This window comes from Aethalodelphis obliquidens, unplaced genomic scaffold (genome assembly GCF_003676395.1).
Source record: "Aethalodelphis obliquidens isolate GAN/ISIS:26980383/991018 unplaced genomic scaffold, ASM367639v1 scaffold46, whole genome shotgun sequence".
NCBI lineage: Eukaryota > Metazoa > Chordata > Mammalia > Artiodactyla > Delphinidae > Aethalodelphis > Aethalodelphis obliquidens.
The window spans coordinates 3,840,208-3,855,699 of NW_020837990.1; the positions used below are offsets into that span (position 1 = coordinate 3,840,208).

General features: G+C 47.0%; 1 protein-coding gene across 1 annotated transcript in view; it reads right to left on the reverse strand.

The window, feature by feature from the left end:
• The window catches only part of GRIK4 (glutamate ionotropic receptor kainate type subunit 4), a 350,201-nt gene that overhangs the window by 127,837 nt on the left and 206,872 nt on the right, over positions 1-15,492 (reverse strand). The window contains exon 6 of the mRNA XM_027081840.1: positions 11,877-12,219. Within this exon, the coding sequence (XP_026937641.1) occupies positions 11,877-12,219 (343 nt within the window). The remainder of the gene's footprint in view (positions 1-11,876; positions 12,220-15,492) is intronic.

The following is a 15,492-nucleotide window of genomic DNA, read 5'->3' on the forward strand; positions in this document are numbered from 1 at the left end:
GTGTGTGTGTGTGTGTGTGTGTGTGTGTGTGTGTGTGTGTGTGTGTGGTATGCTTTCAGTAAAAGACCGCAAGATATGAAAGACGCTCACGTACCGTGGGAACTGTAGTTCTAACTACAATTAGGCGAGAGACCAATTATGAAATGTTTCTGATAACAACTTTGGCGTTTTGGAAAGCTAGAGGCAGTAAACCAGGACACCAAGGTCTAAGCATGAACATACTCAACAGGGAAGTGGGAAAGAGGGGAGAAAAGGGAGTAATGTTTACCAGCAGCCCACTGAGGATTAGAAACCTTCCATGTTCCTCACAAAGTGATGTTATAGGAATTACCATCCCCATTTTACAAAAGGGAAAACTGAGACTCCAGTAGGTTAACGTGCCATGTGTGCATCTCACGTATGGCAGGGCCCAGATTCAAACTCAAGTCCTCTCTGATCTGAGTCCCTGGCTGCCTCCTTTAAGCCATGTTTCCATCCTCTGTGTCAACACAGCCATGAGGCTCAACAAACCTCATGCGTCAAGTCATGGGGACAGCGGAGAGGACTAGATAATTTCATAATGACCTTGAAAACCTGAAGTAGAGGTTTTGTTCCAAAGACCCTTGGGTTCTGGCTTCTGGTTCTGGTGCCAGGTGCTGGCTTGAAGAGGTCACTTGACCCAGGCTGACCCAGGCATGGTGTGACCAGTAAAGAAAGGATGGTCAGTCTTGGTGCCAACCCTGGGCCTCAGGTGTCGACACCTCCCTCACTCCTCAGAACCCCCTGAAACCCTGTATCTTGGATCCTGAATGAAACCGCCCTTCCCGGTCTTGCACATACTTAACTTCAAATCTGTCCAGCCCAGAATGGAGGAAGGGCATTCCAGACCGAGTAGTTACCATGTGGGCTATGAAAATGCCAAGGCATCCTCAGGAAAGGGGGGGCCGGGCCCAGCTCCTCCTGCCTAAGCTGTGGAACTTTGTGCTCATGGGCTTAGTTGGGATGAGCTAATTCCTACTGGATGAAGGAGATGAGCCATCTCACCCGGCCACCGCTCCTAGTCCAAGAACTGTATCATGTCATGAACTTCTCCACTCATGGACTCAATAAATATCGATTGAGCACCTACTGTGTGCCAGTAGGTGACTGGCGTACAGTGATGGACAAGTGATGGTCTTGCCTTTACGAAGTTCAAAGTCTGGTGGAGAGGTCAGATATAGAAGGAGGAATTCCCACGAGATGGATGCTACAAAATACGGAAGACAAGGCGCTGGGAGAGCGTGTAACAGCAGACTCAACACAGCGGGTGTCAGGGGAAAGTTCTTTAGGAAGCGACATTTAAGGAAGACCTAAAAGATGAATAGGGTTGGTCCGTCAGGGGATCAGGAGAGCAGGACGGTAAGCATTCACGTTCTCTGGAATCATTTGTTTCTTCCCTCCCTGTCCGCCCCGGCTCCCCTTTCTGTAATAATTTTAGCAACTTCAGTTACTTATGGCTAATCTCTCTGATCAACCTCTAGAAAAATAAACACAGGCTCAGTCTGCTTGACAATAACATGGACCCAGAGGAGAAAAATCGGCTGCATATATCCATTCTGCCCAAACAAGATAGAGACTAGGGCACGGAGGGGTTATTTCCGCAAGACTCAGCAGGACCTGGCTACTCCTTGGGCATCCACGGAGCTGTGAGTTTCTACTGCTTCCAGGGCCCCATGGGCCCTTGATCCAATGGATCATCCTCCCCGCTCTCCAGGAAACATTCCCAACCGCAGGGTGCTATGAATTGTAATGCCCTCAACCATGTGTAGGATGAAATAAGTCCAGGGCTGGAAAGGTCCTCAGAGATCACCTAATACAACATCATAATTTTCAGATGAAGCAGCTGAAGCCCAGCAAGGGGAAATGGCACGCCTAGAGCGAACGGCCTGGGTTTGTGATCTGGCTCTACTACCTTGTACAGAGTATCAAACCTTTATGAGCCTCAGCTTTCTCATCTCTAAAATGGGGATAAAATAGTGCTCTGCTCGAGTTGTTGTGTGAGGTTTAAACGAGAAAATAACTGAGAAGCACTTATTGCAGAGCCTTGCATGTAGAAGGCAGTCAATAAATATCAACTATCACTGTTACTATGTCACCCAGCTATTTAGTAGAAGGGCCATAACTAGAAGCCACAGCTGCTTCACTGCCCATCCTCTGTATGATGAGGCCTCCTGCTGATGTAACCCTTCCTCATGCAAATGTAACCCTACGGGTGCTGGTGTAACCTTGTCCCATGCAGGTGTAACCCTACAGGGGCTGGTGTAACCCTTCTCCATGCAGGTGTAAGCTTTCAGGTGCTGGTGTAACCCTTCTCCATGCAGGTGTAACCCTACAGGTGCTGGTGTAACCTTGTCCCATGCAGGTGTAACCCTACAGGTGCTGGTGTAACCCTTCTCCATGCACGTGTAAGCTTTCAGGTGCTGGTGTAACCCTTCTCCATGCAGGTGTAACCCTACAGGTGCTGGTGTCACCCTGCCCCATGCCTTCTGACACCCAGCCAGCACTTGGCCCCTTCTCTCTAGATTCCCCGAAGGAAAAAACTCTGAGATGCCGGTGCCTCTATACAAACAGCACTACCCTCCAGCATGCTGGTGGTGGCAACACGAGCGTGGCGCTCTAGCCTTACCTGTGGCAGGAAAATGAAACGGTGGTCACCACATCCAGTGAGCCATGCTGCCTGCAATGTCGGTGGCAGCCCAGGTGGCCCACCGACCATACAGCTCCCTGCTTCTGGTGCCCACTTACTACCTTTCCTTGACATTTCATGATTCTGGCCCTGACCCTGCATCTCCACACTTCTCCCCGCCAAGGCAGCAGCTCCCTCCTTTGCCACAGGGCTCATCTGTGCTCGCTGACAATAGATTAGGGCGATTTTCTTTTCTTTATTAGGCAGTGACTACAAATCTCCCTGGGTTCATTAGTAGCTGGATAATTCTCCCGGATTTATTAGCTCAAATTGCACTTCCTCCTTCACCTCTTCTCTTCAGATGGCATCTCTGCTGTCTCAGCAGCCGACTGGGCTTTGCCCAAAGGTCCTTAATTCTTCACGTCCTTTATCCAAACTACCATCAGTCTTGCGGAACAATGGTTCCTGCAGCCAAACCCGGAGGCTGACTGGAGGACAGAGACTCCTCCCAGACTAAAGAGCGGAATGAGCACAGAGAATCTATACCTGTCCAGTGGTCCCCACCTGGAAGTGCCAGACAGGACCGTCAGGCCAGCGGCTCACCTGGGCAAGACCATTCGAGGTGCAGACCCTTTTAGTTATAAGGGAGCTGACGCCTTTATAATGAAGTGCTGATCTCCATGGATACAGTCAGTTAGCCTCTAAACAGACATGCCAGGGCTTGGGATGCTAATTGCTTTTCCAGCATACGCAAAAGAGACCTATGATGATCATTAATCATTTAATAATGTGGCAGATACGGGTAGCCGATCAGCACACTCATTTCCTCTTCTCCCTGGACACATGGTACGTGATGTTTCCCCATCTCACTTTCGGTAGGTGTGAGTATGTGACTAAATTCTCTCCAGTGGGATTGTGAGGGGAAATACTGTGTGCCACTTCCAGGCCTGGCCCCCAAAGCCCTCCTGTGTCTGAGCCTTCATGTTTTTCCCCATCCTGGCCTCTCAGAGGACACATTAGAAGCTAGAAGAAGCCTGGGCTCCCAGAGGACCTTCTGGAAGGCTGCCTGATATCAGGAACACACTTGAGGGCCTTCAGTTGAGTGAGAAATATACATCTACTGTGTGAAGCCATGGGATTGGGGTTTATCTGTTAAAGCAGCTGGCATTGCCTACTGGATACAAAGCGTTATCCATCGCTATTTTTAAATTTTACCAACATTTCTTGAGATGGATATTATTATGCACATTTTACATACGAGGAAACTGAGGCCCCCAAGAGCATCAGGGCGCACAGCTAGGAAGCTCCCGAACTGGGGATTTTCACCAGGTCTGATGGACTCGAGGACTGGTTTTTACACACCAGCTTCTTTCTCCCATTATAAAGCTTCTTAATCAGGACTCTCAACTTCAGCCATGTGGTCTTGCTTCTTTCAGTTGGAAAACTCCAAATAGAAATAAGAAACACATCTGAACACTTCATACCATTAAGATGGCTATTATCATAAAAACAAAAAATAATAGGTTTGGGTAGGATGCGGAGGAACTCAAACCCTCATGCATGACTGGTGGGAATAAAAACGGTACGGCTAGAAAGGAGTTTGGCTGTTCCTAAAAAAGTAAGCCTAGAATTACCATATGATCCAGGGATTTCACTACTAGATATACACCCAAGAGGATTGAAAGCAGGACTCGATCAGGTATTTGTTCACCTATGTTCACTGCAGCACTATTCATAATAGCCAAAAGGAAGAAACAGGGGGCTTCCCTGGTGGCGCAGTGGTTGAGCGTCCACCTGCCGATGCAGGGGACGCGGGTTCATGCCCCGGTCCGGGAAGATCCCACGTGCCGCGGAGCGGCTGGGCCCGTGAGCCATGGCCGCTGAGCCTGCGCGTCCGGAGCCTGTGCTCGGCAACGGGAGAGGCCACAGCAGTGAGAGGCCCGCGTACCGCAAAAAAAAAAAAAAAAAAAAAAAGGAAGAAGCAACGTAAGTGTCCACATGATGGATGAAGAAATAAATCAAGTGTGGTACATACATAAAATGGATTATTATTCAGCCTTAAAAAGGAAGGAAATTCTGACACACAGAGACCCCTGAAGACATTATGCTAGGTGAAGTAAGGCAGGCACCAGAGGACAAATATGATAATTTCACTTACATGAAGCACTTAGAAGAGGCAAATTCATAGAGACAGAAAGCAGAATGGTGGCTGCCAGGGACCGGGAGGAGGAGGGATAGGGAGTTAGAGTTTAACGGGTATAAAGTTTCAGTTTGGGAGGATGAAAAATGTTCTAGAGATGGATGGTGGTGACAGTTGTACAACAGTGTGAGTATACTTATTGCTACTGAATGAACTTTTGAAAATGGTAAATTTTATGTATATTTACCACTATAAAAAAAGAGTTAAAGAAAGAATGAAGTTCTGACACATGCTATAACATGGATAAACCTAGAAAACACGCTGAGTGAAATAAGCCAGACGCAAAAGGACAAATATTACGTGATTCCACTATTATGAAATATCTAGGATAGGCAAATTCATAGAGTCAGAAAACAGATTAGGAGTTATCAGGGCTGGCGGGGGAGGGGGAATGGGGAATTACTGCTTAATAGTTAAAGAGCTGGGGCTTCTCTGGTGGCGCAGTGGTTGGGAATCCGCCTGCCAGTGCAGGAGACACGGGATCATGCCCCGGTCCGGGAAGATCCCACATGCCGCGGAGGGGCTGGGCCCGTGAGCCACGACTACTGAGCCTGCACGTCTGGTGCTTGCGCTCCGCAACGGGAGGGGCCGCGACAGTGAGAGGCCCGTGCACCACTATGAAGGGTGGCCCCCGCTCGCCACAACTGGAGAAAGCCCTCGCACAGAAACGAAGACCCAACACAGCCAAAAACGAACAAATTAATTAACTAATTAAAAAAAATACCCTTCCTTATTTAAAAAAAAAAATATTTAAAGAGCTTCTGTTTGGGGTAATGAAAAAGTTTTAGAAATAGGTAGTGACGATGGTTGCACAACATTGTAAATGTAATTAATGCCACTTAATTGTAAACTTAAAAATGGTTAAAATGGCAAATCTTACGTTCCATATATTTTACCAGAATAAAAACGTTCAAAAAACAAAGAAAGCAACAAATCTGGATAAAGGCAGGAACCAATTTTCGAGGTCACTCATGCATCTGTGTCCTTTGTGTCTTTGCAGAATAATTTTCTTGTTCACCTTGCTTTGTCCCTTATTTGGTCCATCTTTGGCCTGGACTCTTGACCCCTTACCTTGGCCAACCACCAGGACCTGCCTCCTTCTCATTCCTCTCCAGATCCCTGGCCAGGTGCATATCCAGGTTCTCAATTTACCATAAAAGTTCTCATGATTTGGACCCCAGGAGCTGACCCTCTGGCTGGGTTCCCGCCTTAGCCAGGTGCCTTCAGGTGACCCATTCCTACCTGTTCATCAGAGGTTTGTACCCCTGATGGGACTGACCCCTGACCCATCAGAACCAGAAGCAGGGACAAGAAGCTGTTTCACGGATCAAACCTCTGACGCTAGTACAAACTACGCCAGATTCTATTTCGAAATAGAGATATAAATAAAAGACCTGTATATTTGTTTGCTGTTTGCTATGACTGTCTGCCCTCAATGGCTACCAACTTCCTGTACATGACTTCTTCCTTTGTTCTGCAGCGAGTCTGTCCCTGTTCCTGGGTCTCTGCCCTCTTGCTGAAGTGACTCTCACATTTGTCACACACCTCACTGAGCCTGGGCTCCCACTGGACCCCCAGACCTGGCTCTTCCCTGGACCTGCGGAGTTCCTCCCCAGCTCTTCCCGTCATAGCTGCAGGATCCTCCCAGCCAGCCTCAGCTCTCCTGGCCCAACTTCTCCCTGCATCAGTCACCTCCGTCACTCAAAGCTCAAGGCTGGCACCCTCACTCTCCCTGCCGGCCAGACCCCGATAGAAAGAAACTGTGCTTTCTATAAGGTCAAAATGAATTGATGGTTTAGAAGTTTGATGCATGACGGCTATTTCTGTCCCAACTCTTGAGATGGATAATCAACTGATGGAGTCCAGTGCAGTCAGACAAACCCATTGATTACAGATGCCCTAAATCAATCGTAACACCTGGTGGGACAGAGGTATGAAGACCTGACCAACTACTCAGTAATTACGAATACCAGCAAACCCTACAATGGTTATGCACAATAACTGAACTACCTAGTTCTAGTCATTCTCTGGAAATCAATCAAATGGCATTTTAGGAGTCACTTTTATAGGTCATTAGAGGCTGGGCGGCAAAATAAATATCTCCTGCTCTTTTCAGTACATGGGAAGCACAAATAGCACTTTTTAAAATAATACCTTCCCTTTACTAAACTTGTACTGTGAGTCAGTTTCTGTGTGGGTATTATCTACTGAGGCAGGTGTTATTAGCGTCCAACAGCTGATGAGGTCACTGAGGCTCAGAGAGGTTAAGTGACTTGCACAGGATCACACAGCTGATCGCTAGTCAAACTGGAATTCTTAGTCATGTCTACGAATGCCAAAGCCCACACCTTTGTGCTAACTCTCAAAAAGCTAATCTGAGTGCCCACTGCATCACTGTGGCAGAATTCAGAGAGATGGGACGTGATGGGGATCCTTGAGGAATTCAGAGTAGAAATAAATAAAAATTAAAGTCTAGGTGGCATCTGTATTTGGGGAAAGGGACTGGAGAAGCACAGAGGCTCACTTATGAACCTCTACATAAAGCCCCTAGTGCTCTGGCCCAAGACTCCAACAGCAACTGGGCAGAAAGAATGGACTTAAAAAGAGTTTTTTTACTCCTCATAGGGTCTGTCCCTTCCAGAGAGCCAAGGCACTAATGAGAAGCCTCCAGCGTGTTCTCTCACTGACTGATTTTTGCAACAGCTCTGCTTCTCTTTTCTTGGCTATTACTCAGCCATCATCATTCATGCAGTTACTTTTCTGATTTCCTCTTGCAAACTTACAAACCATGTGAATCCTGTTAATTCCAAGTTGAAAGAACTCTCTGACTGAGGCACGCTCCCAAAGCCCATCTCGTTCTGTGCCCACCCAAGAAGGACAAAAGCTCTTTGAAAGCTGAAAGTATCGGAGTGTTACAAAAAAAATACAGTGCCTTAGCATACGGTATTTGTTCTTCTCTTTCTGGCTTACTTCACTCCGTATGACAGGCTCTAGGTCCATCCACCTCACTACAAATAACTCAACTTCATTTCTTTTTATGGCTGAGTAATATTCCGTTGTATATATGTGCCACATCTTTATCCATTCATCTGTCGACGGACACTTAGGTTGCTTCCATGTCCTGGCTGTTGTAAATAGTGCTGCAATGAACATTGTGATAAACGTATTTTTTGAATTATGGTTTTCTCAGGGTATATGCCTCTAGAGGGATTGCTGGGTCATATGGTAGCTCTATTTTTAGTTTTATAAGGAACCTCCATACTGTTCTCCACAGTGGTTGTATCAATTTACATTCCCACCAACAGTGCAGGAGGGTTCCCTTTTCACCACACTCTTTCCAGCATTTATTGTTTCTAGATTTTTTGATAATGGCCCTTCTGACCAGTGTGAGGTGATACCTCATTGTAGTTTTGATTTGCATTTCTCTAATAATTAGTGATGTTGAGCATCTTTTCATGTGCCTCTTGGCCATCTGTAATGGGATCTAAAAAAAAAAATGGTACTGATGAACCTAGTGGCAGGGCAGGACATAGACATAGAGAATGGACTTGAGGACACGGGGTGGGAGGGGGAAGCTGGGGTGAAGTGAGAGTATCATCGACATATATACACTACCAAATGTAAAATAGTTAGCTAGTGGGAAGCAGCTGCATAGCACAGGGAGATCAGCTTGGTGCTTTGCGACCACCTAGAGGGGTGGGATAGGGAGGGTGGGAGGGAGACACAAGACGGAGGGGATATGGGGACATATGTATGCATACGGCTGATTCACTTTGTTGTACAACCAAAACTAACACAGTATTGTGAAGCAATTATACTCCAATAAAGCTCTATTAAAAAATGCAACGCCTTCAAAACATATAGTACTTGGCAATTTACAATGCAGTTTTCTTTATCCTCACAACAACCCCGTAAGATTTGATTATCCCCACTTTAACAAAGGAGAAAGCTGGGGCTCAGAGAGTCAACGTGACTCCCCCAAAGCCACACAGTGAGTATAAGGCAGAGTGGGGACTTGACCCAGGTCTCCTGACTTCACAGGCCAGTGCTTTCTCCACAAGATTCCTCATCACAATCATTATTACCATGTTTGAGAAGAGGGAGTGGTGGGTTGCAGCGTGGGTGACGCTTTCTTAAACATCTCCAGGCCAAGCAACTGTGCACTATTCTCATTACCGTCCTGGGAACTTATCTTCCAAAAGACTAGCCTCCTTCGATCTGCAAAGACACCCCCGCGACTCCTTGCTGCCCCGCTCCTTCCTCCTCTGCTGCCCTGGCTAACTGACGTGGGGGGAGTCCCTGGCAGGTGGGCACAAGGCAGATGGCCCCTGGCTTGCCTTTTCCCCCTCCTCCCCTCTACTTCCCAGGCTCCCCAAATGGAACACAACTGGAGTTTCATCTCTCTCTATTCTTCTGCTAATTTGCTGGGCTCCCCCAGATGCCTCCTTACATTAGGCAAATGCTTTTGCATTGCTCTGGGAATAGTCTAATCCTTTTCTACCCTTTTCCATGTTAATGCAGTGATTTACAACAGCAGTGTTAGATAGGAAAAAATAAATAAATAAGCAAACAAAGAAGTTCCTTGTGCTTTACATTTTGAGGAGTAGTGACTGGGGAGGGGGCGTGAGGGGGACATCTGGGGCTCTAGCAATGGGCTATTTCTGGATCAGGGTGCTGCTGACACAGGTGTGCTCACCTGGAGAACGTTCATGCAGCTGTGCACATATGATTTGTGTGGCCTTCTATATGTATGCTAGACCTCAGTGGAAAAATTCCAACAATGGAACAGGCAGGTTTGTGGTGGGGCAAGCCTGCCGTGGAGGGAGTCCCTACACCAGAAAAGCAGCTATACTGGATTCTTCGAGGGGCCTTTCAACCCTGAGAGCAAAGGCCTGTAGGATGCTGCAGGGGGAACAATTCCACAGCAGCCCAAAGAAAGGGCTGTTCACGACACTACAGCTGGACAAGAACAGGGACCACAGAATCCCAGCTCATCTCTTTTGGAGGCATCTCCTCAGCCTCTCAGGACATTTCAGGAGTCCTGGCCCCTAAATCCCAGAAGGGACACTGCACAATCACCTAGCTTACCCTACCACCTGTGTTGGCCAAGAAAGGCTTAACTTCTAGGTAACCTTTTCCATTTTAAGATTCAAGAGTCATAACGGTGAGGTTGAATTCTGCTCCCCAAGCACAGCAAGGATCTTGCATTGATACCTGCCTTACATCTTTTAAGTAGGTTACGTTCACGAATGGCTACAAATAGACAAATGAATAATAATTAACTGGCACACCCATTCCTGGCGCAGTCCATACGTTTGAAGTCACTCAAATCTCCAGGTATGTGAATAAGCTGTTGCTCACCCCCGAATGTTCTTTCCTTCTTTGTTTGTCTAGGAAAAAGCCTACCTGTCTTTCAGGGTGTAGCTTAAAGGCCCCTTCTTCTATGAAGCATTTCCTGCCCGCTCCAGGTAGAGCAAGCGACCCCTGCTCTAGGGTCTAAAGCATTTTGCGTACACGTCTCATAGAATTTGCCACTATGCAATAGGACAGGTACCTTGCAATAGGTTTTTCCTGGGCCGGCTTGGTTTCTTATTCCCATTGTAATCCCGAATGCCTGGCCAGGCTCCTGTTACATCAAAGCACGTCTGGATGAAGGGGCTACTTAAATGATCTGGATATCTCGTGCATTTATAAAAGAAATAAGGGCATAAACTAATTAAGCCTCTTCTCTGAATGACTGTTTATAACAGCTCTATCTGTAATAGCCAAAAACTGGAAACTATGTCTCTCCATAGGTGGATGGTTAAGGAAACTGGTACATCCACACCAAGAAATACGACTTGGCAATAATAAAGGGCAAACTATTGATATGCAACACCTTTGATGAATCTTGAGGGCAGTACTTTGAGTGAAAAAAATTAACCTCAAAGGTCATTTACTCATGACTCCATTTATATAAAATTAGAAAATTTAGAAATAGAGAACAGGGTAGCAGTTGTTAGAGGTTAGAGGTGGTGGGAAGAAGGGAAGTGGGTGTGACTATAACATGGTAGCTTGAGGGAGATCTTTGTGGTAATGAGATTTTGTATCCTGATTGCAGTAGGAGTTACACACATCTACACAAGTCTTAATAGCTTTGATATTTTGATATCCTGGTTTTGATATTTACTGTAATAATGTAAGATGTAACCATTAGAGAAAAATGGATTAAAGGTACCCGGTACTGCTCTGTGTACCTTGGCAGCTTCCTGTGAATCTATAATAATCTCAAAACAAAAAGTTGTAATTTTTTTAAACCTGTTCTCTGAGGTTCTTTCTACTTTCTAACTGAGTGTGTCCATACTTCACACCAACCTTTCACATCTCTTAATGTTTTACAATTTCAAAATACACACAGATTAAATTACATCATTTCGAAATGACGGCAACTCCATAACGTAGCTGTCCTTATGCCCATTTTACAGATAAGGAAAACAAGGCTCAGTGCTTGTTGAAGGGTACACAGATGGTACATGGCAAAAATAGTGCTCCAACCTGACTCAATAAAATTTCTACAGAACTGTCTTCTCAGCTGCAAAACAAGGGGATTTGGTAAAAATGGCCTCTGGACGTGTATCCAGTTATAACACCTTTGTACATAGGACACGCATACATCTTGTGCTCTAGCTTTCCTACTTCTGAGCCAGCCAGCATAAGGGTCTGGCAGTGTAGAGACTGGACTGCAGGCCAGTAACTGGACCTATAGAGGAGAGCATCCACCAGAGGGCTCAGTGCTATGCTGCTGGTGGCATCTGAATGGAGGCATTAGAGTCCCCAAATTTCCATCCTCTCCAGGCTAAGAATTGTTGTGATGAGAATCCCAGTGGCTCCTGGGTTTCCATGTTTCTCAGATGCCTTGCCTCTCTGGCTGGCTTCTGCTCCTCTGTTCCATTTCCCTACTTCCCATCTCCCGGCCTTCATTCCGTCACTCCCCACTGACCCTAATTAATGATACTCTCTATGCCAAGGAGGTGAGCTGTGAAAATGTCTTACCAGATTAGTGAAGATGTATGTGTAATAGGCTGACACCATCCCTAGTTCCGCTGCCTGCAAAGGGAAGAGAAGGAGATTAGAGAGGAAAATAAAAACCTGCTGGAAGTGCATGAGCAGGGAGGGCTCCAAGTGTCCGCCCTTGGTCTGGCCACTACCCTTCAGCACCAGCAGCGTAGAACATCTTGACTGATTGTTTCTTACATTGCCCTCGGCCTTGGAGGACGGAGCACAGAAACCCTGGCCTCTAGAGTAAGGTCCCTCCCCCTCCCCCCCACACCCCACCCCTGCAGTGACACTCCTAGTAGCTGATATTCTCAGGTAAAACACATTCCCATGGATATAACTGGGTATTCTGGAAACCAAAGTGACTTTACGGGAAATGAAACAAATAATAAAACAGACTATAATAATTATCCCCACGACCATTAACAATACCAATGGCTAACACTCACTCACTGTTCAGCCCGCACCAAGCACTAGAAAGCATTTTACTCGGGTTAACCGGATGAGGTAGGCACTATTACTCCTTCACCACCCCCACTGACAGCTGAGCACCGACAGCTGAAGCACCAAAGGCTGTGCAACTTGTCCAGAAGATCACGCGTCTCATAAATGGAAATGTCTCATACTCCCCTTGGAGGGCTATGATATTGATGGAACTACTGACACACTTCTCTTAGGGGCCGAGGCATAGATAGCAGAGCGTCTGTGGGTTGTAGGCAATTCCCAAATTAACTCCACCCCTAGCGGGATGAGAGTGAGTGAGACTCAAGTGTATTCTTGAATCTGCAGTAATGTTGGAAACAGGTGCATCATCTGCAAACTCTGGTCCTTTATTAGTAGTGAGGAGCAAGTTGCCTGGGACGTGCCCTTGGTCACAGCGCATCAGCAAGTCTCAGCCCACGGTTGAGAGCTGTGACTTCGGAAGGGTCTCTTTTTGTCTGATCTTTGTAGCCATCATAAATGCCCCTAAGCGAGCTTCCCTGTCGGCGTGCCTGGCTTGGAGTGTGACAGGTGCTATAGACGCTGACAAGGAGATCACGGAAATAATGAGCCCAGCTCTCCCCAGGGCCCTCATCCCTCCTGACCGTCGGTTAGATCTGCGTCATGTAGCCCACAGCCCTGGGCCCCTGGGAAACCGTTTTTGTCATGACTACTGAGGTGCGTGGGAGGAAAATACAAGGCCAGGGATGATTAGATTTTCCCCTTACATCGTGTTGACCCCCCAAGGCACTCCAATAATTTTGTGAGCATTCTCACAGGAACCTTCACAGGCTCCTTGAAGGATAGGCCAGGGTAATTATATCACTGCCATTCCAATGGGAAACAAATGTCTGGGGTGAGATTACACGGGGGGTCCTGATGGAGCCCAAGGACCCTGACGGGAGGCTCTTCCTTCTTCTAGCAAAGCTACATTGCCTCCTCCACTTCCAAGAAGATGGTGGGGCATGATGCTCACCTCTATCCCTTCCCTCCCCCACCGCTGTCCGTGCCTCTCACCACTGCCTAGGCCAGCAAGAGCTCCCGGGTTACAGGGATGGGCTGGGGGCAGGGGGAGAGGGCACCATCAGGGCACCATCAGATGGTTAAAATCCACTTTGTGAAATCTGATGTCCTAAAAATAAGAGACAAGAGATCCTTGGTTTTTGAGACCTGAATTCTGGGTAAACATGGAGCTCGTTGCCAGAAGAGCCGCTCAATGAAGTAGGGGATTACTCTGGAAATCTTCCTGAAATCAAGAGGCAGCGGAGTGCTGTCTAGCTCTGGGGCCAGGCTCAGGAGTGCACACCAACCCTCCCAGAAGCTCCGTACATCTTCTGATCACACTGCTTCCCACACTGAGTTCATCCTCCCTGAGGCCCCACAAGGCCGGGTTGTAGCCCCGTGAAAGAGGAGTCTGGAGCTCCAGGGAAACGTGCGGACTGAGTCCAGGACGGATGCAGGGCCGGCCTGCTGGGGCTGCTAGGAATTCAAATGGGAGCAAGGTTTCCCAAAACCTCGCTGGTCCCTGATGGATTTGGTTCCAAGGTCACAAGGGCTGAGTCTGACAGGTGGTCTCAGGAAAGCCTGCACCCAGCAGAACCATTTGCTAATAATGATAATTACAAGGGAATTTCCTTCAAAGGCACAGCCATAAAAAAAATTAAAGGCGTTTTTAATGAAAATACCCAGTATTGGCAAGGGTGCTATAAGACACCTATATGCTGCTGGTGGGAGTGTAAATCCTTACAGCCTTTCTAAAAGGCAATGTGGCAAATCATATCAAGATCCTGAAAAGCATATGCATGCCTTTAACTCAGTAATTCCACTCCTAGAAATTTATGCTCAGAAAATATTCATGAATTTGCATAAAGATTTATGTACAAAGACGTGCATCCCAGCATTATTTATTATAGCAAAGATTGAAAACAACCTGTATCTCCAACAATAAAGGATGGTTAAATAAATTATGGTACATCCATGGGATAGGAAATGATACAGCCATTAAAATATTTGTAGAAAAATAAGCAATGACGTGAGAAAAATGCATGCATGTTATTAAGTAGAACAAAAACACAGTTTTCCAAAGAGTGTGTGCCGTGTGATAATAATTTTGGAAAAGGAAAAAAATGTGTCTGTAAAGGCACAAAAGCTAGACACCAAAATTTAATAGTGGTTCTCCCTGGGTGATGGAATTGTGAATGATGTTTATTTTTTTGTGTGTGCTTTTCTGTACTTTCCTAAATTTCAACAATGAAATACACATATTAAAGAGAGCGGGGAGGCAACTGCATATGCTGGGAGCGATGAAATATTCCTGGGCAAGGGCTGAGCCTAAGACTTCCACCGGGGGACCATCCAGGTAGGAACCAGCTACCGTAGGTTCCAACCCACCCCTGGCAAGGGGACTGAGGGAAATCGATCTCACTCCCTACTCCCCACCTTCCTGAGGACTCCTCAGCCTTTATCTCTCGTGCCCTGAAACTTAGAGGAGCTTTTCTGTCTTTGATGACTTCCTCGATCATAGCTCCGGACATAAGAGAAGAAGGAGAAAGACAAAAATTCTGTGTTTGAGTGTGTGAGTTGGGTATACCCACACAGGCAGACGTGGGTTTGGAGCTGTGGAAAATTACTATAGCAACAGGCTGAAGGGACAGCCCGCAGTACTCCGAGAACTCATTCTAATCTCTTATTAATTCTGAAACAAAACTAGCTGGGGTGGGGAGGTTAGGAGACAGCAAGGGAAGGAGAGGAAGAGAGAATCATCGCGTGTCTGCTGGCCTCCTCATGGCTCGGCAGAAGTTAATGAGGAACCTCACTTCCCCACTGGAAGATGGCAGGTTGCGCTTAAATGTGCAATTAAAATGGCATTAGAAGAGGCCAATGTGCCAGGAGAGGCTGGGGGAGCTGCCAGAGCCATGGCGGAGCCTGGAAGCAGGGTCTACTCTTTGTGGGGCTGCTTGCCTAGCCGAGCCACCAGCCCAGGAAGTGGAGCCAGTGATTCCAAGGCTGCCCAGCAGTTTGCAGCTGTTTGTCCAGAGTGGACCCCCAGGTACTGACTTCTCTCTCTCTCTCTCTCTCTCTCCCTCTTTCTCCCTCTCTCCCTCCCTCTCTCTCTCTCCCTCCCTCTCTCTCT